General features: G+C 39.8%; 1 protein-coding gene across 5 annotated transcripts in view; it reads right to left on the minus strand.

Annotated features, from left to right (window-relative positions):
• Window positions 1–26,774, minus strand: part of STAU2 (staufen double-stranded RNA binding protein 2) — a 165,617-nt gene that overhangs the window by 113,304 nt on the left and 25,539 nt on the right. For all 5 annotated transcript variants that reach the window (XM_021389098.1, XM_021389099.1, XM_021389100.1 and 2 more), the window contains exons 5-6: window positions 25,673–25,808; window positions 2,172–2,331 (exon numbers count right to left, since the gene is read on the minus strand). In XM_021389098.1, the coding sequence (XP_021244773.1) occupies window positions 2,172–2,331; window positions 25,673–25,808 (296 nt within the window). The remainder of the gene's footprint in view (window positions 1–2,171; window positions 2,332–25,672; window positions 25,809–26,774) is intronic.

The raw sequence follows: 26,774 nt of genomic DNA on the forward strand, positions 1-26,774 counted from the left end.
ACTTTGAATTTAAATTTGATCCTCATTCCAGAACTGACACCTTAATTGTAAGGCCTTTCTTAGCCTCAAATCTATGAAAGAGTGAGGTGCTTTGGCAGACACACAATAGTTCTTTTATGCAAGCAGTTTCAGATTCACCTACGCTCCTGCTCTGTTTGCTGATCATTTCTTGCTTCTGTTCACCTTGTGCTTTCCACATATTTGCTCAAGGAAGCACTAAGATGGTAATATTCTTCTTTAACAGTTTAATATTGATGAGGGATTTCATCCTTAACGCAGTTGAAAAAGAAGTAAATAAATGTGGGCATCAAGATGAACGGAGACTATACAGAAGCCTCATTAAGCGAACAGGATTCTGAAGGTCAGAGTTTAAGACCTCGTACTTATTGTGCTATTTTCCACAGACCCCACTCCAACGAGGCTCACCAGTGGGATGCAGGGCCGGCCTGGCCTCAGCAGGCCTGTCTCCTCCCATTCCTGCTCTCATTGAGAGCACAGTGGCACTGGCCAGAGAAGAAGGAAGCTCCACCAGTTAAGCAATTAGGACCAGTCAGACTTGTGTACTGGCTCTGATCCATGCGCGAGGTATGGGGAATCTCACATCTTCCCTTGCTGATCCCAGCATGTCAGTTCCGCTGAAGGAAGCAGAGCTCTACAGAACTGGAGCAATCCCACCCTGGGGGCACATCCCACCACTCAGCAATTCACATGACCAGCAGCAGGGAGGAGCCCTACCCTTGGCAACATGAGGCCCTAAATTCCACTTTAGCCTGCCACTTCTTGGGGTAGATGTACTCAGCTCCATATAATGCACCTCTGGCTACTCCAGTGTCACCTCCAGTCTTCTCCAGTCACCTGTGGCTCTAACCCATAAAGAGACAAAGAGGATCCTTCATTACTCCTACCTACAACAGTAGCCTCAGCATGACTAAGACACACGGGCTTTCCTTGGAACTTCATTCATTTTCCTACCCACGGACATCTGCTACTGAGATCCTACAGCACCCCAGATGGCCTTCAGCTGCTGCACCAGAACGTTACAGCACTCCCACTGATCTTACCCACTACCACATGACTCTCACCTAACACACATTATTCTCTTTTGACAGTTCTCCTTTAATTTCTCTCTTAGTTAATTGTGGATTTCATTCAGTTTCACCACCTTCATGGTGGTGAAGAGGAGAATTAAGTTACTTCCTTAGCTCACGAGAGGGACAACAATACAGAATGCCACAAGAATTCAGGAAATGCTGTTTGCCATGGCTACATCTCCTAAAAGCCTGCACATCCAAATGGACACTAATCTCAACAGACACAAAATAGATCCAATTAGTCATGAAGGTTAAAGATCTTACTACTTTTCCTAGGTAAATATCACACATACAAGGGCTATTAAATCTCTGTACATAAACCAGGTATGCATCCAGCTTATTTACATATATTATTTACTTCCTTATATTACATACTATCTTCTGCACTTACATAAGAAAGAAAGATTGTCTCCTTATGCATTATTTTTGGCTTATTTGACTCAGAAATTTTACTGTTCGGTTTTCAAAATAATTCTGGTTTTATCTGTACTTTCAATTCGCAAAGATTATTCTGTGACTAATTTTTCTGCCAACATATTTTAAAATGACAATTTTCATTTCTAAGTAGCAATATGCACCACTTATATATACATCAGTGAGAAAGTGAGTTATTCAGAATGGGAACAAATTGCTGAAAGATTAAAACCATCAGACCGCTCTGCAGTAGATGTCAGTGACCACAGCCATGTTCTCAGGTACACTGGCAACAAGTCACTTAAGACCACATTCATCGCACAACAGTCATTTAAGATTAATAATCAATTCTTCATGAAGACACTGATTAAACCGACGTTTTCTTGACTTTTGGTATAAACTCAATTTAAAAAAAATTCTTACACTGTGGACAATCTCAACTTTAAATGCCAACTTATTTTCACTGTTGAAGTCTTGTTCTGTGTCAGATGTACAGTTATAAAGAAAGAAACAACACTAATGATTTGTTTGGATTGCTCCTCTGCTCTTGCGGCTAATATGAAAATAGAACACTGAAAATTAGACATTGAATAACTGATAAGTAGATTGTTGGACTTGGTACCATAACATGAAGGTTAGGAACAGCATGTTTTCTGAAACACAAACCTGAGGTATTTTTTCTGGAATAGGCTCATTCTGGAGAGCTTGTAGGGCCTTCATTGCAGCATTATGTCTAGCAGCTTGGCGAGTCTTTCCTTCACCAAAAAACTCACTGTTGCCAACAGTTAACTGGACATAGAAAATTTTAGGCACTGGGCAGTGATACCTGTAAAGAAGTCATGAACAAGTTAATGCCTTTCTGTGTGTTAGAAAGCAGCAATATAAGTTACAAGTTTTAACCATCAACTGTATGGAATACATAGCAGACTACAACATTGTCTTTCCTCACACAGTAAGACCTCTCAAATACATGAAAATTGACCAGCAAGGCAGCTCCGATGTGCACACCAGCTCTTCATCCCACCATTTCCACACCTCTGCAACAAGCTGGGCAATGCTCCAAGTCAGCAGCCCAGCACTGCTGTCTTCCTGGCCTGAGCCTTGAGAGGATTAGCCCAAGGAGAACCGAAAGCTCCTGTGGAAGTCATGTCTGGAAGACAACTCTAGTCCCAGGGGAAAGAGGCATGGAGGAAGAAGGAACATGAAGACTCTCCCACAGAGGAGATGGAAGAGAGCAAGGGACCTGGACAATGTTCTTCTGGCCTCTAGTTGAAGTTCAAGCATTGAAATTGTTGTAAAGGATAAAGACTTCTCTTCCAAAAGCATAACAGAGGGTAGGGAGAAGCTCTCCTCCAACACCAAGGTAGACAAACTTTTTGCAGGTCCTGAAAGAAAAGCATAAATTGCCACCCTATTGCTTTCTCTTTTTTCGCCTTATAGAAAAAACAAACAAACAAACAAAAAAACGGCAGGCTTTGCTGTTTTGAGTATGTTTGAAAGGCACTGAAAGAAAGATAAAGCAAAAAAATGAAGTTTTCTTATGAACTAACACAGCTATTACACCTCAGAGGAAGCAGTACCCTGATTCATATCAACTCCACATCTCTATTTTCAGTAACAAAAATAGCTAACCCAACTCATGCTCCCTACCCTGACACCTGTCCCTTGCTAGCAGGGAACGAAGAAAGAGTCATCAAGCAATTCTCGGTTTTGGAAGGACTGTCAAAGCAGTGTGACAACAACAAACATAAGAGTTTGTCTACATCAGCAAGTTCTACAAAAAAGATGCATTCCCCAAAACGACTACTAAAAAGAAATTTAGCACAGATAATTTTATGTAATGAATGCTAAAATAATAATCTTTTAAAAGAAAATTCTGAAAAAAAAAGTCCTTTAATTGTATTTTATACAAGTAAGGGAATTTATTTCATACTCTGTGGTCTAGTCTGCCTGAGGCTCTTTCCTTAGTGTTTCTTCTAACACACTGGAGATTTCTTCCTTGGAAAAACATACACATATCAGAAATGTTTTCTCCTTTCTGACATAAAACTTGTACCTACTTTATGGCAAAATACAAAAGCCCAAAATTCTGAAAGCTTGGCCAAAAGCTAGGTCCACTGCAACAATACTAGAATAACTCAAAAACACAGCAAACTACTTCTTCCTTTTAAAAGCCCTTTATTAAAACATGCTTTCTCTATTTCTGTGCGATGACCTTTCGTATGGAGACTGACTTTTCATTAATACATGTAACTGATTTGTTTCAATTATAAAACAAAATACATTTTTTTTTCTGTTAGCAGCACATTTCAAGCTCAAACGACTGTGAATGAGCAGTCCATTCTTATTGTCCCTGAACTTTGTGTCAAGTTCTAAAAACATGTTTATACAGAAAGAGGAAAACCATAATACTGGCTCCAAGAAGCCTCCAGCTATAGGGCCTTGGAGGGCTGAGCTAAGTTGCCTTTATGAATGCAGAAAGTGGGCACTTACTTTGCTTTCCTGTTTACAGTTTAACACAGTTATAGGGAATTATTAAGGCCTAGAAATGCATTTTCTTGTGTAAAATTTTCATAAAATTATAGAATGACTTGAGTTGGAAAGGATCCTAAAGGTTATCTGATCCAATGCAGTGCCCACAGCAGGGTTGAACTCTGAAGTTACACCATCTTTTTCAGGCACTGTCCAGGGTATTTTGGTATCTTCAAAGATGCACATTCCAAAACATCTCCAGACAGTCTGCTCCAGTGTTTGACCACCCATTCTGGAAGAATTTTTTTCTCATATGTAACTGTAATTTCTCTTGCTGCAAAACATGTCCATTGCTTCTCAAGTTTTTGTTGGGCACTGCTGAGAAGACTCTGACTTTGTCTTCTATAAAACCACTCAAGACATCAAATGAAGACTGCAGTCAACTCCATACCCCTACTCAGCTTCCTCTTCTCCAAACTAAACAAACATGGCTTTTTTAGTATTTCCTCATACATCATGAGGAGGTCATCATGAATGCACGCCAGAAACCTCCTGAATTGCTCGTGCCCTGCTGTGTTTTACCTCCAACAGTTACTGGGATAGTTAAAGTCCCCCATGAGGATCAGGGCCTGTGACAATGAGGCTTCTAGTTTTTGAAAAAGACCTCATCTATTTTTTCCCCACCATGCTGTATGTAGGAGTCATCCACCACAACACTTTGTATTGGTCTGCCCTCTAATCCCCACCCATAAACTATCAGGTGTCCCATCACCCATCCTCTGGCAGAGATCCGTGTATTCTCACCACTCTCTTGTATACTTTCTCCTTGCCATACCAGCCCGTCCTTCCTAAAGAATCCATATATACCAATAATAGCACTTCTAATGCATGAACTAACCTTTGTGATTCCAGTGAGGTTAATGCCCTGCAGCTGCATGCAGTCCTCCCTTTCCTCCCATTTGTTCCCTGTGCTAAGTATGTTAGCATGCTTGCATTTCAGATGGGAATCCAACAGTGCTGATTTCACAGAAAGGGTGTAAGAGCTTTCCCCATCATGCTGTCCTTATTTGTGTGCATACACTTGAGGTGGTTCTCCATTGGCCCTGTTTTGTTTGTTTCAGGATCTCTCTTGTCAACACTGCCTTTGCTTACTAACTGGGTCCCTCACTTCCTTACTTGGACGTAGATCAACTCCACTCTCTCTCTCCCCTGAATTCACTAGATTGCTCAACTAATGCTTGCCCTACCAAGGACAAGATCCCTTGATCTTCTCTCTTCCACGTAGTGATTCTCAAAGAGCGTGTAACAATTGTAAAAATACAGTCTCTGCTGTCATCCAGTCATGGCTGTTATGCTCCATATGTCTCTTGGCAGTATCTTTGGTGCCCGCAGTGAAGATCAGCAGCAGGTAATATACTTAGGAAGAGACAACCGTTGGCAGTCACTCCACAATTTCCAAGCCCCTGGCAAGCAGGAAATCTTGAACAGAGGTCACATTCACAGATAAGGAGCTCTGTCCCTTTCAGCAGAATGCTGCCCAGTGCAATGAACTGCCACTTCCTTCTGGTGCTGCTGGGGGGCTCAAGCTCAGCTGGATGCGCTGAGAGCTCCAGACACCTTTTTTGTTGCCATGGCACTGAACCTATAGTTGCAGAGCTGACGGTGGAGCCGGAGCGTTTCTCCTGATGCCAAAATTTGCAGACTTCCAGCCTTCATCATCACAGGAATCCCCATCTCCCAGACCAGTAAGCACTGACTCTCCTTGCTCCTCCTTTGAGATGCAGGCTCTTACACCTGCAGGGTCTCAGAGAAGATCCAACCAGTCCCTCATTCCTCACTTCTATTTATGCCAGCACAGCTTGCTGACATCTTCCAGCATTTTCTTTACATGGTAATACAGATCCATTGCCAGCAGCCACAGCTTCCAGCACTCCCGCAGCTGGAGATCAGGAGAGCTCCATCTTCCCTCCAGGGCAAGATCTGTCTCAAAGTATCCATACATCAGGGACTGCTCCTTCAGCTGGAGCTAGGAACCGTGCGGTGTGGCACGCCACCACCATCACTGAGCACACACACACTGTCCTCAGCAGAGCTTCTGGCCCCCTTCTGTGTGAGGCACCGTGCAAGGTGCTCCTTCAGCTGGCTGCCTTTGAGAGCAGCGCTTTTATAGGCTTCTCCCTTGTACTCACTGAAAGGGTGCCTGGCCTTCTCTAGTCAGGAGCTAGCTGGAAGAAAAGCTCAATGCACGTTTTGATCAGGTGTAACTGACTGAACTTGCTAGGAGCAGCAGCCTCTGCTAGCTATCCTCTCCCTGCCACAAGAGGCACCCTCAAGTTCGTCAAAGAGTTTCCAGCAATCCTCCCACCATCCCACAAGAAACACCCTGATAATCCAGAACCAAAAGGTGGAAACTGCTCTGCAAACTGTTGTCTCTGTTGGCTGCAGCATACCAGAGGATATGTAAAGCCAGCAGGTCCCACCTTATTACTATACAATAGTCTTTAAGAAGAAAAAAAAGATTTGGGGAAATTCCACATCCATATCCATCAGAAGTTCCTGCCTGTTGAGCTACTAAATTTACCTTTCTCTCCATTACAAGCAATGGAGGAAAGCCTACAAACCTAAATCCATTTTACAGATTCATATCCCACAACAGGCCCTCAATTTTTCCCTCACCCCCTCCTCACCTTTTCTTTTAAAGGGTGTTTAGGGAATTATTTATGTGATAATGTGGAAAATGATATTCGGCCTGTGGCTCTAGAGCCTCATGCAGCTCACTGGCATCAGCAGAATGATTAAGTTTTACACGGTTTTGATTAAACTTCTCTTGCTCTGCATGGCCTCAAGCAGAGTTAAGAGCACTGATAATGTGAACATTGCCAAGGAAGTACAAAGAAGTACCTGAATTCCTTAGAAAATGGCCTAAATCTGTGAGGATATTGGCTGTTCCACAACATGGAATGTGTCAAATACAGAAACAAAGCATCCTCAACTTTTCAGTGCAAGGATAAAGTCTGCATCAAGAAAAACGTTAAAAGCAATCATAATATTATGCCTGAAAGCAGAATGCAATGATTAGACTGAGTTTTAACACAGAATGACTCTGGGTCCTAGAGAGACACATCCATTCAACACCACACAAAAGTTAAGATGTCCTATCTGGCACCGATCATTAACAAGCCTTCCTAGTATACGCCTGAGTTGCCAAAAGGCCTGAAAACCAATCTTGGACACTCATGGAGAATTTGTTGACCATTACACAGTAGCACACCAGCTCAGTGCTTCTGTGACAAGCACTTGAGCACTACACTCCTCAGCCCTCTGTAGGTCTGTTCAGTCACAGAACTGGAACAGTCAGGATGTCAAACAGCAACATGTCACACTCATTAGGTTTTAAAACAACCTACTTGAAATAATAAGCATTTCCCTGCATTCTACACAGGATGAGGTTGTTCTCTGGAGAAAATTCTTATGTACAAACATTCCCAGGTGATACTGACACAATCCACAAAGCAAAAACTGTCAGGCACATCCAAATGACAAGACTACAAGAGCAGAAAATAACAGAAGGTAATACAGATATGAAATGACACAATCAGAACGTGATAAGCGATAATACATTAACGAGCAATCGTATATAACCTATTAAAACAAGTTAATTTTCATCTGTCTTCTCTGGATGTAAGACCCCTAAGATCCTTCACACACAAGGTCTGGGAAGCAGGTTCTCTTAATTCCCTCTAAGTTTCATGGAATAAGAAATCTGCATTTTAGCTAACACCACTGGTATCACTTTGGAATAGTCAACCTGAAAAAGGATATTTACTCTACGGTTGTGACCTTGAATGCCAAGTTTCAGCAATGAGCAAATATTTACAACTAGTTATAAACCCCTAAAAATAGGGGTTCATAACAGAAATGCTGACAGACCTTAACTAAGTTGGTGTGAGCGGGCGCCACTATAATTAAATAAATCACTAAGGTCTGTTGACAATTAGAAAACTCATTTTGGTTTGCCACAGAGACAAACAAAAATTCTGTTCATTATAATTTTACTGGAATATGATGTCATAACATGTAAGCATACTGAAACAATCTGCTGCTTTTCTAGCCAAAATATTAATTGCATACTAAGGAGCCCTTGGGGCCTCTTCCTTTTTGGCCATCAAATCCACACACACAAAGACAAATAAAGTATTAGTACACGCGCTATGTGTTCATACTGCATTTCTCTGGATTCCTCAATGGCATAAACGTTTGTGATAAATATTGTTACTCTGCTCTTAGAAGGGGCTAAAAAAACAAGTGCAAGCTGAAGCATAAGGAAACCAGGAAGTTTATTTAGATTTAGTCTCCAGCTAATAACTCCAGTGAGGTTTTGTCTAAATTCTAACGGTCAAGGTATTCTTTCACCTATGTAAAAAACAACAACTAAATCCAATTACTCCCCCAGTACGGAAGTGTTTTAGAAATTATTATCCTATTTCCATTTCATATTGAAAGTGAAAAGGAACAAGGACCATTTTGGCCAAGATGAGGGCTGCTAAAATATGAGATCCAAACTGGTACAGGGAAGTCATTCTTCAGATGCCAGCTCCATGCCGAAAGGGTGATTCTCTGCTCCTGACCCTCAGGCTCCTTTTCCACTCCAGTTCAATTGAACTGGCAGCTCTGCAGACATGGCTCAACCAGAAAAATGCTCTGAGCTCTGCAAGTGTGGGGACAGAGACACAGCCTGTGAAGCAGAGTAGGAAACAGCATTCGCTGTGAGCAACATCTCCACAACGCCTAAATTTCTCTGGGGGAGCAAGATGCATAGTACAGCTGTTCCCTGGCCATGCCCTATTTTTCTAAGCAGTCCATTAGCCACATGGATTTCTTACAGATGTGAGTTCTATGTTTTGAAGAGAGAAACAACCAACCACTTATGTATTCACACAGTCTCCCTCTGGTTCTTTCAGCAGGTCCATAAGAACACCTGGAAACACAGACACTTTTTTCCAAGTACTCCTTTGAAGAACTACAGCCCGCTATCCCTGGATCAATCTGGTTGTCCTCTCCTAGATCACCTCCACATTCTCCAAAAACAATCTTTAAGCAAGCAAGACAAAGCACGATGTTTCACTTTTAGCTATGCATATCCCTTATCAGATTGAAAGATGAATTTCTGAAAATTCTCTTCAGCTGATTTACTTATACAGTCTATTACTGTTTTCACTTTTCCTAATGTTGACATCCCCTCAGCTATGCCACACAGCTGAGATAAAAATATACAATCACATAAATTATGTAATCTTGTCCCAGATTATCCTTCATTCAAAAGATGATTTAAACTGTGACTTTAAAAAAAATGAAAAAATCAATGTAATTCTGGATGATTCAATATATTGACCCAGTTACAGAACCTCCCTAAGGAATTACATGTTTAATTGCCTGTGTCTAAATTGTAAAGAATAATGGAGTGTTGGAAACATATTAACAGAGATTCAAAAGTATCTTCTACCTAAAAATAATGAGATCATGGAGCAAAGATACCACCCACTTTAAGAAAGAGAAAACCCAAACCTTCTCTACTTCTAAAATCCAAATGTAAGCAAATCCTGAATTAAACAGCCAAGTGTCCTGAGTGGTAGGACCTATATGGTCCTCTTCATCTACCACGGTCTATCAGAAAACAAGATACTTGCTTCCAGAACTTCTACTGGGAGGATGATCTAGAAAATGGGATGATATTTAGAGATATTCTGCGAGTGAGCAACTTAAGATATTTTAGAATCCTTCTGCTTAATTAAAGGCTTCCCACTGTCCTGATAATCCTTCACAGCCCTCAGGAGAACTTAAGGCTTAAGAGTGGTGGATGACACACTAACAGCAGTATTTATATATCTTTACCAGAAATACCTTGCTCAACACATTCCTAAAAATCACATTTGCCTTTCCTCTGGTTCAATCAAATCAGCTGTTCATAGTTTATCGTGAAAATAATTACTAATATCAGATGACTTTTCTGTTCTGACATTTCCTTCTGAATAATCCTCACATGACAAATGAATTGGTACTACAAGTGCCTATACTCCTGATCTTACATTCTATATTGGAAAGCCTGGTCTCATGCCATTTCTAGAGCATCAGTTGTTGCAGTCATCCAGTTCTTCCTTTGTATTTTGATCTTCCTTTGTAGTGATGACACCTTCTGCACTCCATGACCGCTTTTCTGCTTTTTGTGCGCCTTTAACAAAAATAATTTAAAAGATTGCTTCTAAACCTGGAAGAGGAATAGCACTTAACCTCCTCCAAGTTTGATCTTTAATACTACTGATCGCTTTTCTTCTCCTTTGCCACCTTGCATTCCTTATACAAATCCCCACCTCCTTCATTTTAATGAAAACAGTGTCCTTATCTAATGCTATAAAATGCTTCACTGAAACCCACTAAATAAGCTCTACTTTACTGTACCTAAAAAATGAGCTAATGTGTGCAAGGTTAACACATTAGTCAGACATACTCTACCTTTAGTACACAGTAACACCAGGCTGAGTTTTAACCTGTTTTACTTCCCTGTCTTTATTTAAGCTTTGTTTTAAAATTTATGCTGACTCTGTGAATATTTAATGAAGTTAATGATGATTCACTTCTTTTTTTTCTTTATACTGGGTCAGAGACTATGCAGTTCTTTCGAACAATATGATTAGCATAATAAAAAAATGATTCATGTTTTCACTATCACAATATCAAATCTCTTCAAACAATTCTAAGTTAAAAACAAAAGGCGAGGAGGGGAGGGGGATTCAGTTTCATGTAATATTATCTACCACAGAATCTTCCCAGGAGAACTTGTGATGATAAGACAACAATATTGCCACATCACTGTATCTTTAAATTCCAAGTTGCTCAATACAGACACTTGGCTGAAAATAAGTATTTCAATATTTACTCTTTGCATATGCCACTAATTTGTTTGCCATCTGCAATAAAGAATATGTACACGGACAAGTGAAAAAAACAGTTCCGTATCAAAAGTAATTAGAAGAAGCCAACATAAAACTACAGAATGCTTTAACCGTCACAGATCAACCTAACAGGTACTACAGCAAACACACTGAGTTGGCTTTGTAGCACCGGTTACAGCCAGATGCTTACATGCACAGAAAGTTCGGATCTCTGATTCTGCTTTTATTTCTCCCTCTGCTGGGAGATTCAATCCGATGCCCTTATTAAAAGTGGCAGAAGGGACTCAGAGCCAGACTGAGTAACCTTCTTAAAAACAAAGAAAAGTTAATGTAAGAGTGTCCCCATGGCAGGAATGCTGGAGCTCGATGATGTTTAAGATCCTTTCCAACCTAAGCCACTCTATGATCCTATGAGATATTGGTGAAAAGGGCTGTGAAGAAGTAAAAGGAAAAAACAGGAAAAAAAGGATCATGACATGAACCTCCCGAAGTACTATACAAGGGACACAGGGTGGGAAATAAAAGTGAAAAATAACAATCAAAATCAAGAAGAGAGCACAGAACAAAATGTTATGCTCCTCTGGAGAAGTACTTTTATCTATCAACCAAGCAATCAAGTCATGAAAATGGTCAACCCAACATCAACTTATTCTTGACTGCAGACATAGCATAAACACTATAAGAACATAACAGAAATATTGCCTCCAGAGTTTAAGGCATCGAAATGTCAAGCGGCCAGTGTTGAAATAGGGATGGAGGTTGGGGAGGGAGGAAAAGATAAATAAAAGAAAAAAGAAAATGTTCTTTTCTGTGACATAAAAACAAGTACAACAAGAATAAAGGAGAAAACATAATGAAGCTGTGATGTACACTGCATACTTAGAGGTTAGAACAGACATCCAGAAGACAAACATCTCAAACTCTTATCTACTTTAGCTCATAAAATTTCCCATGAACTGTATTACTCACTAATCTTTACAAGCACGCAGAGTGGTTACTGAGAATGCTGTCCAAATACCCATTACAGTAAAAGAACATAAACAGTGTTGCATATCTGACTACAATATCATTTTCCTTCTCCATAAGAAATTCACATTAAAAAAAGAATCATGTCACTTGCCAGCCTGTGGACTTAGAAAATGAGAAAATAAAGTATATCATTCATTCATCATACTGGTAATATAACGTGAATAAAAATAAAATCATCTATGGGCTAGGTCTTCACAGAAATTAATTAACATTGTGCATAGAGGAAGAAGGCCCAAGAAAGCTTAAAGAGCAATTCTCCCCATCCAATTTAAGTTAAATTGAAATAACTAGTGCATATTGAGGTACATTCTGTTCCCACTTGGAGGAATGCAAACATACAGACACTAAATTGTGTTCTCCTGAGTCAAAATTTAACCTATCATTTTAAGGTTGGCAATTAAAGGACTGACACTAAGAACAAATTGAAAAATCACACTTAATTATGGCTTAGCAAGCCTCATCTAAGCAGCTGAGCACAGTTAACTGAGAACATACATTCTCAAAGCTTACCAGTCATCGTCCTCTAAAAATGTACTATCACAGCCACAGACAGCTTCTGTTCAGAAATCTGACCACCTTTACCGTCAGACTTGGAAAGAAATGAAACATGGAGAAAGAGAGAGCTTGGCCAATGGGGAACAGAGCACTTTTTATGTTGCCATATACTAAATCCCATTAACAAGTTGAAAACAACAAGGATGACCTTATAAGGGAAGCATTGGGAAGGTAAGCAAAGCCTTGGGATGCAAAGGGAAGGGTCTGCTAATCAATTACAGCAAGGATTGAAAGTTGGAAAATGGTAAGAGAGCAAAAAGAAGAGTGCTGAATTCTTTCAGTACTTCAATTCCTTCTTACACAAAAGCATAAAAAGTGCAGTATTTCCTAGGGAGCATATTAATGAGTAGCAGGCATAATACTTCTCTTCCAAAGCTTCCATTTTTCAAACTTCAGTGGATGTAATGGATTTACACCAATGACCAACAAGGAAATATACAGTCATAGCTAATAAAACGATAAATGACTGCAATGAGAGTCCAGTACCAGTGGTCACTGATGCACAGTGAGTTGCCTCAGCTGGTCCACTGAGTACAATTCAATGCAGAATATTAATATAGAAATAAAAGTTGGATTCCATTAGCTCAATATACTAAAACACAGGATCCTAGAATTGCTAAAAAGCAGGAAACGTAGGAAATGTTTATAAGCTGGTGTGGAATTGTATTTTAGAAGCAGGGACTATGAAAATGATTTGGAGGACAGGGATACCAAAGACTGTTGATCATATGTGTATCCAAAATGGCTGTTCAGACTTTTAATTTAATAAACAAATTTAGTATAGAGAGTTACTTCTATTGAGTAGAAATAAGGCGCAGCTGCTACTGCCCGTCTTGTTAAGAACTGTCACTTCTGTTTCACTGGCATGAATGCCAGACTTCCATCTAAGTCACTAAGATGGTCAGACTCCATTTTCTCCTCTTTTGTCACAGAAAAGAGACTCAAAGCTAAGAAAGACTGTTGTTGTTTGGTTGGGGTTTTTTGTTTGTTTGTTTTTCTGGAGATGATTTCCCTTTTGATCACAACTGGAGATGAAGCTCCACTTCAGTGAAATAACTCATGCAAACAACTCTTGGTGCCAAAGTACATGATGCTGCGTGTTCAGCTGCCCTTTCTTTGACAATAACCAACTTAAACTGGCATTCTTCTTTAAAAAGGTCCTGGAGAGAAAAGCAGATCTTCAGAAGATCCTGGGAATTAGCATTCTGAAAAGATGTTAACTGTACTTTCTTTCACAGAAAACAAGCAGCCACCAAAATCACTGCTTTAGAAAAGACGTAAAGAGGAACTACATTATAGTGCTGGTTCATGAGAATTTCTATTGTAGACTCATTTGTAAAGGAATCCTGTCATAAAAGAATCTTAAGGCATCTTTTTTTGAGAAAATTTTATACTTTCTCAGCCTGTGGCAAAACTTTCAGTTCAAATGGGACAAAGACCTTGGCCTAGGAGAGGTGCTGTTTCCATTACAATGCCAGTCAAATCTTACTGTTATCTGGTAAAAATTAGCCACTAACTTTCTTTTGCTTGCTTCCCTCAGCAAAATTATTATGTTCTCTTTAACTATTATTTGAGTTCTAACAGCAGTTGACCCGTGGCATTACAAGAAAAGTAGGCAAAGAGAAGAGAATATATTTGATGATCAGCGTTCAGGTTCTGGACACAGCAGAAAGGCCATAAGAAGAAAGAAGGGCATCTGGCCTTGCTTCTGCTGAGCCTAATGTCTTACAGATTCACGGTTCAGTAGAACCACAGGAAAAAAGACAAGCGTGAATAAAAAACTAACTGTGGAAAGAAAGAAATACGCTCTAAACATTCCTACTCCTGGGAGAGCATTCTGAATCAGTATTTATTTTCATACACACCAACAATGCTAGCCTTCTGTCGGTATCCTGACCGTAAACTGGCCTTAAACAATCAGATATAGGGAAAGGACTGGGGGACACCCAGCAAACTGCAAGGCCTAGAGATGGAAGAAATTCTTCAGATCTTGGGGAAAGATGCTGGCTCTGAAGATATTTGAATCAGGTTTACAAGAACTCCCTCAAGTGGAAGAACAGTGTTGAAAGACACCCTTTAAGTAAAGATGAGGAAGATCTCTATTTCATCCTTATGCTTTTCAGCCTAAGCAAGAACAAGAAAAGTCACAGTTGACACTCGAGGGCATGGATCTGTACCTCCTCCAGAGCAGAGATAGGAGGCAGTCTGAAAGTCCAAAGAAAGAAATCTACCCAAACTCTGTCCACAGATGGAAGCCTCAGGAGGAATGATCACAATGCATGCCAAGGATCACAAAAGGAAAGGGCAGGTCTCTTCACAGATAGGGCAAGAAAGCAAGTGGTTTGGGGAGCTCACAATATCCTGAAATCAAACAAAGTTTAAAAAAAAAAAAAAAGAGAATGAGAGAGAAGAAAGTATTAGGGCTCAGGAGTTTCCCTGTAAATAGGGCCAACAGGTCATTGACAAAACTACCCACTCTTGAGTGAAGACAGTTTAGAATACAGCGGTGTAAAACGTTATTCCTTACATATCACATTCAAGGCACAAAGAAGTATGAAGCAGATAAATGCTCTACTGCAGAGACAATGCACTGGGAAAACTATCCACAAAGTTTTCCCTATATCCTGTGAGCTCAATTTTAAGCTACATAACACTATTTTTAACAGCTGTCAATGTAAGATTCTAAATACACTTAAGAATATATATTTTATTGATTCCTGATAGGTTAAATGCGTCCATTAACATAGTGGATGGCAGCAATAGCATGAATATGTCAGAACAAATCCATTCCCTGTGTCAAGGCACATCACCTAACACCATTTTGTGAGCACTGTGAAACTTCACCGTAACAGGATGAGGCGACTACAGAAAAGCAGCTTTCATGAAGAGCTTAATGGAGCCCGTAGATTCCACTGCAGGATCTGGGTTTTCTGATCCCAGATACTCAATGCATTTTTTATGATTTAAAACATAGTAGAAATTAAACATGAGCTGTCAGAATTTTTATTGCAGGAATAAATATCTTCTGTCATTTTCTGACAGATTTAGGAATTTTTTATTTTTTATTCTTTAACAGACCATACTAATCACTATTGTCTAAACTGATAGCTACTGGCAATGGCAAAGCTCATCACCTGCAAGCTCCCTTGCCACTGTTCTTTTGGGAAAACTATCTTAAGACAAACAGATGTTTCTGCTGTTTTAAACCAACAGGAAATGGACTGACTTTCTCCCTTTTCCTTTCCTAGAAACAAATACTAGCAAAGAAAAACCCTAGCACAGCTGTACTCAGTGCTTGCCTTACAACAATATGTCTGTGTGGGAGGCATGCAATGACTGGGAACAAACAGGCCAGGGAAGTGAAATGTAGCATGCAGAAGATGAACACAAAGAATTCTTTTATAAATCTTCGAGTGGATTATTACACCGTTACGTTGATGCACCAGCAGGGTAATAACACTGATGTACAAGATTTTGCTCTGTATCGTGTCTCAACTGGCAGTGTACTAAAGTTAATAAACAATCAGCTGGCAATCTCAGTCCCTTTCAAGAGAATCGATGCCCACATCATCAGAGAGCATCATTACACTGAATAGACTGCGGGCTTGGTGACCAATTTGCAGCCTTATCCTTAAGGAAATGTTTTTAGGTTAAGCTTGAGAAATGTAAAAATACACAGAATTCTTGCTGTCTTTTTGTAGATTCGCGAAATGCTTCAATTTTCCCTGCTAACAAATTGGTACCTTTTACATGCATAGACTTACACATCAAAGGGAAAATGACATTAAAGTTGTCGCACTATAGCCTCAATCATTATTATTAGAAGAAAGCTTGAAGAAAATGATAAAACAATGCACCAAACCTACTTTAACTTGTTTGATACTGGAATTATGACATTTTAAAGTAAGGAAAAGCTCTGCTATAGTAGAAGGCAACTTTTTACAGTGCTTCTGCTGTGAAATTCTTGTACCAAAACACAAATTCATGCTGCCATCTAATGGTCTAAATCAAATGTTTCCAGCTGAACAATTAAATTGCTGATCTGAACTACCACTTTCGTTGTTGTTAGAACTACCACTTCTTCCCTTAAACTTTAACTCTCTGAAATCCACATCTGTTGTTCAGAATGAAATTACACTATTAGGGAAATCTATTCTAGCCAAACTCTTTTTTTCTATTCTCACATAGTTTTTCAAATTTCTTCCCATAGTGTTTTTGTTCACTTGTCCAAAAGACTGGAGAGGAGGGGGGTGAGGAATGCAGAAGAGATCTTTCTCAAAGTCACTCAGTAAACACCTTTATCATTACACCTCTTAATCCACAAAACACAAGTTTTAAGGACAAAACTTTGCAACAGGTAGTGGAAAAGCAAGGCAAAGCACCTCAGACTCCTTCTGGCCATTTTTAAGGAGACATGTTGTACCTTATGGATTAAACCAAAAACCAATGATTGTAACAAGGTAAAACTCCCCATGCTGCCCAACCTGCTCCATGAGCAAGGGTTTTGTTCACCCTCGGAATCAGGACAAAAAGCCTAACAGCTTTTTGAGAGAAAACATGACTTAGTTAATCAAAATCATTTCAGCAGAAAGTATACATGTCTGCCTGCCTCTCGTTAGAGCTGTTATTACCCAGATACTAGAAAAGATTTCATTCTTTCATACATCCCTAAAGAGTTTGTTCTCCTGGAACTTTTTCTCTCTGAGGAAAGGTCTTTATCTTCTCACAATCCTTCCATGGTCATAGCCCGATGACTCCCACTACAGCATTCATAAAATTATTACATATCGACATTCTTAGAATTACTTCTTAGAGTAGGATTCAGGTCTAGATTCAGACATCAAAATTTATATATTTAATAACGTGTGGAAAACTAAGTTGCCATTACAGTGAAGCCCTGGAGAGACCCATACAAAATGTAGACAGCTTATGGCGCAGCAAATAGCACTCTAGACTCATGACTGCACTGAGTAGGCCTTCTGCTGGTAATAACAGGACAACAGCCTTCCAGTGCACAGGCTGGTACCACTACTGAGGTATCAAAGCTTGGATGTGAATCCCAGCCTTGCATTAGCCTCTGGCTGCCTGAACACGAGCACACTCCACCATATGGGATGCAGTTGTGCACCAAAGATATCTGCAGGACATGACACATCTCTCCTCTATGGAAGCCAGAAGTTCCTCATGAATAGCTGGAGTCCTGGTGGATTATCTAAAATGGCATGCTGAGCGAACCTTGCTATTAAGAGTTCATTCGCTGGACTAAGCATAGATACGCAGGGTGAATTGAAAAGCCCTAGGATATCTTGCCTGGCCTTCAGCTGCCATTCTAAAATGGTCTCCTCTAGGTCTTCTGCCAAATCCGCTGGTCTGACACAGGCATCTCAGAGACCCTACAGTACCTCAAATGGCATTATGTTTGGGCAACTTAGGGGCGCTCAGGTGCTTCAGTATACATATTTGTGAAAACAACTGCTTTGTACAGAGCTGCATATAAAATCCACTCTTGCTGCAAAAAGCTTCAATAACTGAAATTCAGCAAAAGATAACAGGCTAATTACATACCTGGATTAATGAAAAGACATTATTCCACGGAGCTTTAATTTTTCCTAGCTTCTGGCAGATCTGGTCAATACTAAACAGAAGCCTCAGATGGATAAGGCTCTCTGTAAACAGACATCTCCTCCTACAATACACTCAGGTGGCACAGGACTTATAAAGGCCTGCACAGTTTCAGCTTCATCCTCTTTCTGTAGGTTAGGTATGTGGGTTGTATAATTGCAGGTGTACTTCTGGAGATAGTCTTGACAGATTTTGTATCATATCCTGCAGCGCAGCCTACTCAAAAATTTGGCTTACGTTATCCGCAGCTGTTCTTCTGGGTAGATTTTTCTTTTTCTCCGTAACACTAAGTAACTTTTGTGAAACACACAAAGCTGGGTGAGGGTTTAGACTGCATTGCTAAGGAGACTCAAAGTCAAGTAACAGTAGCTTCTAATCTGTTCCCTTTGATGCATATATTTAATCTTTAACTCAGCATTTACAGAAGAAAAAAATCTTTTCATTTTTAATCCATTCTTTCACCATGCAAACTTCTATTTATCTAATCTGACAATTTTAGTAATTTATCCAATAATCACACTACTTTCTTTTCAATCAGACTGAATTTGTAGAACATTAGTCCACAGATGGAATCAACCACAGACTGGTCCCTCAATTTCTTTTTACTATACCACATTTTTAAAACACTTATTCAGTATTTAAGACACTGATTGATAGGGCTGATACAGATATTTTCAAGAGCAACTAAGCTTAAGTAAACAGACCCAAGCAGCAGCTCAGCCCCCAGCCCAGGAGGAAGGATACACAGTCACACTTAGGGAGATGCCTGGTGCCTTATGGCCAGGCAGCTTGGCTGGCTCCAGAAGAGGCAAGACTATGCTTCCTCCTCATTTCTCCAAGTTTGATGTTGTAAAGAAGTGTTTGCTAACAGCAAAGAAATGTGCTTAGAATGACAGGGCTGTGAAGAAAAAGACAAGGAGGAACAGTCTTTGTTCTCCTCCTTCGTGCACTAAGGAGAAAGGTAACAGACTTCTTCTTAGTCTGTAGTGTACAATATATATGCAGGAAGAAGTAATCCTAAACAAAATGAACACAAAAGCTCAGTGCAGAAGAAACTGCCACAGCACACAGAAGCTGCTATTTATCCCAGGGACATTACCTTTTGGCGTGACATCTGCTTTATGAAACTAACACACCATACAAATTCCCTAAAACCAAACAAGAAACTGCTCTAATTATTATATTCCCATCCTTTAGCTTGTTGTTTTTTACTTTGTTCCTATACTTCACAAGTGTTTTTAATTTTGAAAGCTTTTTTTTTATTAAATTAAGGTTTTTCAAGCTCTCTAGATTGTGGTGAGACGCATTTTAGGGAATTTTATACAATAAGCAAATAAATTCCAAATTCTCCCAGAAAACAAGGGTTGAGCTGTGTGATCTCTTTGACACTGCTTTCCATACTGAAACATCAAAAGCTGGTGTTCAGTTTCTAGTGGTTTTATTTCTTGGCTGAAGACACTTAGCTTGGGTAGGTCTGTAGGATATCATTTCTTTTCTGTCATTTATGGACATTCTACAGTTGAAAATACTTCAGGACCATTAAACTTCAGGGATGACAGTTTCCAGTTCTAACTGAAGACAAAGTACCCTATTGCAAGCAATCAGTGCAACAAGGCAAGCTGGAAGACAATGTGGTCAGAATTCATATCTTGTTTTATTGTTTAATTGCTTTAATTTGAACAGATATATATTTTTTTTAACTTATACTTAGTTTAAACCAACTGCCTACTTAGGGGTGTGAGGGAGTGCTAGTTCTAGTGTTGGCCATTGATATGAGTAGTATGCACGTTTCATCCTCAGTTCTGCCAATATTTTTCAAATCTGACTTACTGTTTCAAAATTCAGCCTCTCCTGAGCAGCTTGCCAGTTCTCCTGAATGGTACCAAATGATGCACTGACAAATTCACAAGATGCAACCTAAATGAGTCGCATGAAAGCATTAGTACTTACTTCTCTAGAGTCAGTTTGTAAAGTTTTTAGATTAAAAAAAAAAACATTCAAAATGCAATGTTCACCATTATTAGCTTTTCTGTAATGCATATTGTTTGAACCAAAAGGTCCTCACATGCCTTTATTGCAAAATTGCTCAGAACTGTGAGGCTTAAAAAAGGTAGATTTTAGGTGTATTCACCTGGTTAATTTTGAGTGATATAAAGTTTCTTTCCTTTGCATTATAATTCAGTGGAATTGAGCCCTTTGTTAACTAAAAAATATTGTCTAACACGGCTGGATTCAGGGTTGAGAACCTTTTTTAAAAGCTCACTCTCTCAGAGGCCATTGAGCTTCCTAGTACCAAACATGCATAGATTCTACTGGAATAAAGATAATCTGGAGAGAACTCAATGCTATGAGTGAGATGAAAAAGATCTGAAGGTCTTATCTCTACTTATCTCAACCTAGTATGAACTTCAGTATACAGATACTTAATCTACTGGAGACTGAAGCTGATGCATTCACGTGATCCAACACAGCAGTATACAACTATCAGCTCAGGTCAAGATGCAGCATAATGACAATGGCCCAGTGCTGCTACCCCAGCGAGCACTACATGCACCACCTTTGAGTGAAAAGTCAGGTTGGTACCTTCAAGTCCTTCTCTCATCTGTCCTCTCTCCTTGGCAGTAACTTCTGGTATACATTACTGAGCCTGGTACCATGCACACACAAAGTTCAGTAAGCAGCGAGCATTCAACACCTGCCCTGACACAGCACCACCAGCACCATGAGCAGTAACAACCAACAGAGAGTGTCAGCAAGTCCTCCTGAAAACCACAGGAGAACTGTGGGAATATGGGGAGAACAAGCTGCACAAAAAATGATGCCCAGAAGAGGATGTTCACATAGGAGGTCTCATCACTTTTCCCTCTCAAGCTGGCCGCTGGGAAAAGTTTCTGCTTTCCATTTTTTCTCTCCTCTCATTTGTTTGTTTTCCTTTCTTCCATTCAATTAACTTCCATATTTAGCATCATCTTATGTCACTGGCTGTGGACCTTACAATTGCATCATTACACTCTATGCGTAAACCTGTTTGAATATCCTCTATGCTTTATACACCCACTGCCTATATCCATATGCCCTACTGCATGAGCAAGTGTAGTTCTTCACAAGTTTAAATCAACCTTAGCTTGCAAACTCATTCCTGGCCCCCTCTGGTGACAGCACAAGGCCTTGTTGACGAGGTGAGAAGGTGTTTAAGGGCAGATGTTAGTCAAGGAGTAACTCATCTGCTAGGGATGGGGCGACCAATGTAATTTACCTGGACTTGTGCAAGGCCTTTGACATGGTCCCTCACCACATCCTTATCTCCAAATTGGAGAGATGTGGATTTGACAGGTGGACCACCTGGTGGATAAGGAATTGGTTGAAAGGCCGCAGACAAAGGGTGGTGATCAATGGTTCTGTGACCGGGTGGAGGCTGGTAACGAGCAGTGTCCCCCAGGGGTCTGTCTTGAGACCAGTGCTCTTTAACTTCTTTATCAATTACATCAGTAATGGAATTGAGTGCACACTCAGCAAGTTTGCTAATGACACCAAGCTGAGCGGTACAGTTGACACAATGGAAGGAAGGGATGCCATTCATAGGGACCTCAACAGACTCGAAAGGTCGGCCCGGATGAATCTAACGAGGTTCAACACAGCAAAGTGCAAGGTTTTGCATTTGGGCGGGAGGAATCCCAGGCACATATACAGACTGGGAGGAGCAATCCTTCAGAGTAGCCCAGCAAAGAAGGACGTGGGGGTTCTGGTGAAGGAAAAACTTAACATGAGCCAGCAGCTCAGAAAGCAAATGGTATCCTGGGCTCCATCAGAAGAGGGGTGGCCAGCAGGGACAAGAAGGAGATTCTCCCTCTCTACTTTGCCTTTGTGAGGCCCCATCTGGAGTACTGCGTCTAGGTCTGGGGCCCCCAGTACAAGAAGAAAGACAGGGAGCTGTTAGAGAGGGTCCAGAGGAGGCCACAAAGATGATCAGAGGGCTGGAGCACCTCTCCTATGAAGATAGGCTGAGGGAGATGGGCTTGTTCAGCCTGGAGAAGAGAAGGCTGAGGGTTGACCTTACTGCAGCCTTCCAGTACCTAAAGGAAATCTACAAACAGAAGGGGAGTCAACTGTTTACAAGGGTAGGTAATGCCAGGACAAGGGGAAATGGTTTTAAGTTGAGGGAAGGAAGGTTTAGATTGGATGTGAGGGCGAAGTTCTTCACAGAGAGAGTGGTGAGGTGCTGGAACAGGCTGCCCAGAGAGACTGTGGATGCCCTGTCCCTGGAGGTGTTCAAGGCCAGGTTGGATGGGACCCTGGGTGGCCTGGCCTAGTAATAGACATGGAGGTTGGCAACCCTGCCTGTGGCAGGGGGGTTGGAGCTTGATGATCCTTGAGGTCCCTTCCAACCCAAGCCATTCTATGATTCTATGATCTTTTGTGCCACTTGAAACACTAGGTATAACCAGTCTAAAGATATGTCCTGAGATGAACTCAGTTCTTTACTCTTTCTCCCTCAAGTCATTCATCTTGCCAGAATCAAACTACCCCAAAACAATCTCCTAATCTTAATCTGAATCTTCACCTACTTGAAAAGCACATTTTTTAAAATGGAGATGAGTGAAGGGAATTTAGTTACAATATAAAAAAACAAAATGTCTTCCAACTTTTCTGCATACTTACTATCTCTTTTAATAACACATCTATTTCCTCAATCTAGAGTCAGAAATTGATAAAAATGAAAAATACTGAGTGCAGTACTTCACCTACGCTATTTTTCAAATCTTATTTTTCAACGCTATGTTGGGTCCATTCAGCTGGGAAGTCCAGCATGTCTATTCCACCACTCCACTGCTAAAAATGAATAAACGTACAAATGCCAAATACACGACAGCAGTAAGCTATTTCGGAATGTAATAAATGTCAATCTCACCTGAAAGGAAAATAATATAGTACTGTATGGCATATGCTTGACATTTGGAGCTTCACTTACTCTTGCAGGAGAACTAGAAGTAGGTCAGGAGGTGCGATGGGAAAGCACCTGCATACTGAGGTGCCTGTGATGCACAGCACCACTAATCCAGTGCCCTGGCTGCCTCCAGCCCTGTGCAGTGCCACATAGGCCTGGCTGCAGGAGAGGAGCCTGCAGGCATCTCCCCCTCAGCACCTGCATGGCCTTGCCCTTATTTAGCAGTTCAGCAAGAATTTCTCACCATCGTGATGTTTTTGTTTTGATTATAGAAATGACACAGTTGTCTCCCTGTGAGGAAATCCTATAACAGCTTGAATGCCAAAAAGAGGAGTCTGTGCTGTGTGAGGTCTTCATGATGTGCTGCACATGAGTCGGAGACCTGTTTCATGCTACATCACTTGGGGTACCCGGCATCTAAAGAGCATAAGATTATCTATGCTATTCTTTTATAGTGTTATCTCTAATAAAAAGCATTCAAATGACACCTTATAGAGTCTAAGTGCTTTTCTTATGGGATCATAATGAACCAGCACCTTCCAATGCAAAACAAGGTGACAAACAATTATTTCTGACACGGAAAAAGTCCCTAGACATTATTATATGGCACTACTCTTCCTTCCGCTGGTATTACTGCATGTGCAAATGCATGCACAGGAGGTGTGTCAGTGCGTGTGCACACATGCAGACAGGCAGCTATAGTTATTTACTACTTATTTACTTTAGTTACTTATTAATTTACACCCATCATATTATTAACCATCCTAGGCAGCCTACTGCACTCAGCTAAGCAGAGTGGAGCAGAGAAGTGGAGATTCTGGCCTCTGTCCCATCCCACCTATTTGTTTTGTGATCAAAAAATCAAATACACTTGCTACCTAATGAATCTTTAAAAGTAATGTTATGTACCATTTGTACACTAACACTGGAACAAAGTTCAAGAAAGAAGTAAACTTAGAGACTGCACTAGACGTGCTACTCATTTCCCCGGTAAAGAAAAAAAAAAATCTTTAAAGTTAGCACCTGCTAACTTGGGGTTCTGTTTCCATAAATATATTTCAGCAACTAAGTTGAGATTCTAATCCTCTGAGAATCCTCCTCTGAGAATCCTCTGTTTTATGTTTCTTACTAACTTACACTTTTTCCATCCTAGCCTTTTTATCTGGTAGTCAAAATAATGCCATTATAAAAGCAATTAAAATAAATCTAAGATTTCTGGCTATCAGCAAAGCTCATTTCAAGCCCCATATCCAGCTACTTAAACCATCACTTATGTGAGTGGAGACTCTAGTCAGCAGCAACAAGAAATAAAACACAAGTAACATAATAATCCAACACTGCTCTGTAGAATAATGAAACAGTTTTCTTCCAGTTTGTTTTTTTCATCTTGCATTTTCATTTCAAACGGCCTAAATTTTAAACATTGCTATAAATTCAGCTTCAAACAAGAGTAAATTGAGCAAAACCACTTCTCCAGCAATCGTAGTCGCAGTCTTTTTGATAATTATGAGGTGTATAAAATTATTAGGGAATCCATTAAGTAAACCCCTTACCAGAAAGATAACATATTTCACTGCAAAAATATTCTGTTGGAATATTTATCACATCACTTTCAGAGTTTTAGCCTAATTCCGAAAGAGCCAATGAAATACAGTTCTTCTGGGTAAGAAAGAAAAAAAAAGGGAGAAGAAGAAGAAATCCCAGAGAAATAGCCCTCAGGGTTGCAAAAAGCACACATATTACCTGAAGTTTCTTGCAAACAGTTGCATTTAATACAAATTGCATTTTATTCAGGCTGAACTAGAACAGTTTTTCTATCTCTACTAAAATCAAATACCAACGTGAAGATATTTCAAAAATGCATAAAATTTTCAAGAAGATGATATTTTGACAGCCGTTTAAGAAAATTGCCCCTCACATTTAAGTTTTCTGTCATATTTTAATCTTTACAAATGTGATAGTTTAAAAGCAAAATTTGGAATACTGTCTTCTCAAAGATTATTCCAAGTTACTACTGTAATTACAAGATCAATGGAGGTCTTCAAATATAGGCTTCTAAACTGTGAAATACAGGATTTTAACTCACCAAATACTGAAGATTAAGGAATTGAGATAGCTGGCAATTGCAGAATGGTAAAAATTTGGAAACCTGAGGGTGATTTCAAGCTAACTTTCAAAACACAGTCCTCCTAATTTTATAACCAATTTCTCAGAAAAGACTGTTTCACTTGTAGTGCTAAAGATCCCAATAACATGACATGTAATATCAATTTAAAAAAAAAAAAAAGAAAACCTCCTTCTGAGGTCAATGCTCTGCATCCTTACTGCCATGGCTGGAGACCATAACTCCAGTTTGCACATTAAAACAATAGAAACAATTGTTTTACGTAACTTTGTTCCTTTTTTTTCAAGCTTTGGGTGCCTGTCTTCTTTAAAAAGGAGACTGTGTGTTTCTAAATGAGGCAGCGCAGACTCTCCTTAGTAAAATCTTACTTTTATTTTACTCTGAAATACTCTATGAAGTTTCTAAAGATTTAAGACACATTAATAAAGAACAGGGAAAAAAAAGATCAAATAATAGAAGAAGTACAAACCTCTGATTGTACATGCCCCGAAAATTATAATTTGCTCTATAATTGGGGATTGGCTTTGGATCTAATGGCCTGTAGATGGCAGGCTCTCCTCTTTTCATAGCCAGACCGTTCAGCTCCACTGTTGGAGTTATACTGCCTGAGGAAAAAAACAAAAAGAGTACACATAAGGCACTTAAACCACTAATGGTGCAAAACACACATGCAGGACGGAGATGAGCAACAAGAGAGCGGTAATAAACTCCGAAGCTATTTGTTGCTCTTAAATTAAAAACTAAGTTGCTACAATGATATTTTGCTGCCTCTACAGGATGGGAATATAGATGCCAATTAAATCAAAAGCAACAAAAGAGGACATTGAAAACTTTATGCAGTTCCAGTAGATTAATCTTCATAGATGAAAGAGAAAACCAGTATAATAATCAAGCTAGTTATTCATTTTTGCAAAGTACTTAAAATAAAATATAAGACCTTCTGAAATTATAAAAATAAAAGAGTAATGTTTCTTCACACTGAATGCCGCTAAATAAAATCACAAATCAAGTAAAGAGGCATTGATACAAACAAGCAGTAATATACATTACCGTAGTCATTTGGTAATGTTATGGCAGAAGCTAGAAAAAAATGTTTCCTCTGTAAGACTTAAAACCCCAAGAGGACTAAAAATGAAGGATCTAACAGGAATGATCTAACAAACTGGAACTACTGAACATGAGTGCCACTGCAGCCATCTACTGGTGACAGAACACAGAAACAGAAAACCACCACCACTTGCCCACTTGCATCAATGCCAAACATGAAGCCACACTGTAGCTTCATCCAAATACACTTTGTTTAAATAATACCTTCAGCTACCCTATTCCCCATTTCCTGTTGTAACAAAACCCTGAAGGAGCTCAATATACAATGAAAAGGAGTTAGCATTTCCTCAAAATATTGTTACAACAATTACAACTAAATCTTGCCTTAAAATAGTTGTAATGAAAGTGCCAGACTGCCACTAAGGTTTTATGTACCAAATGATCAATGTTTTTATGCAGTATTTATTCAGAAAATTGTACCAGTTATAATTTTGGTATTTTCCAAAGCAAGTAATGACTATGAA

The sequence above is a fragment of the Numida meleagris genome, chromosome 2 (assembly GCF_002078875.1).
Source record: "Numida meleagris isolate 19003 breed g44 Domestic line chromosome 2, NumMel1.0, whole genome shotgun sequence".
Lineage (NCBI taxonomy): Eukaryota > Metazoa > Chordata > Aves > Galliformes > Numididae > Numida > Numida meleagris.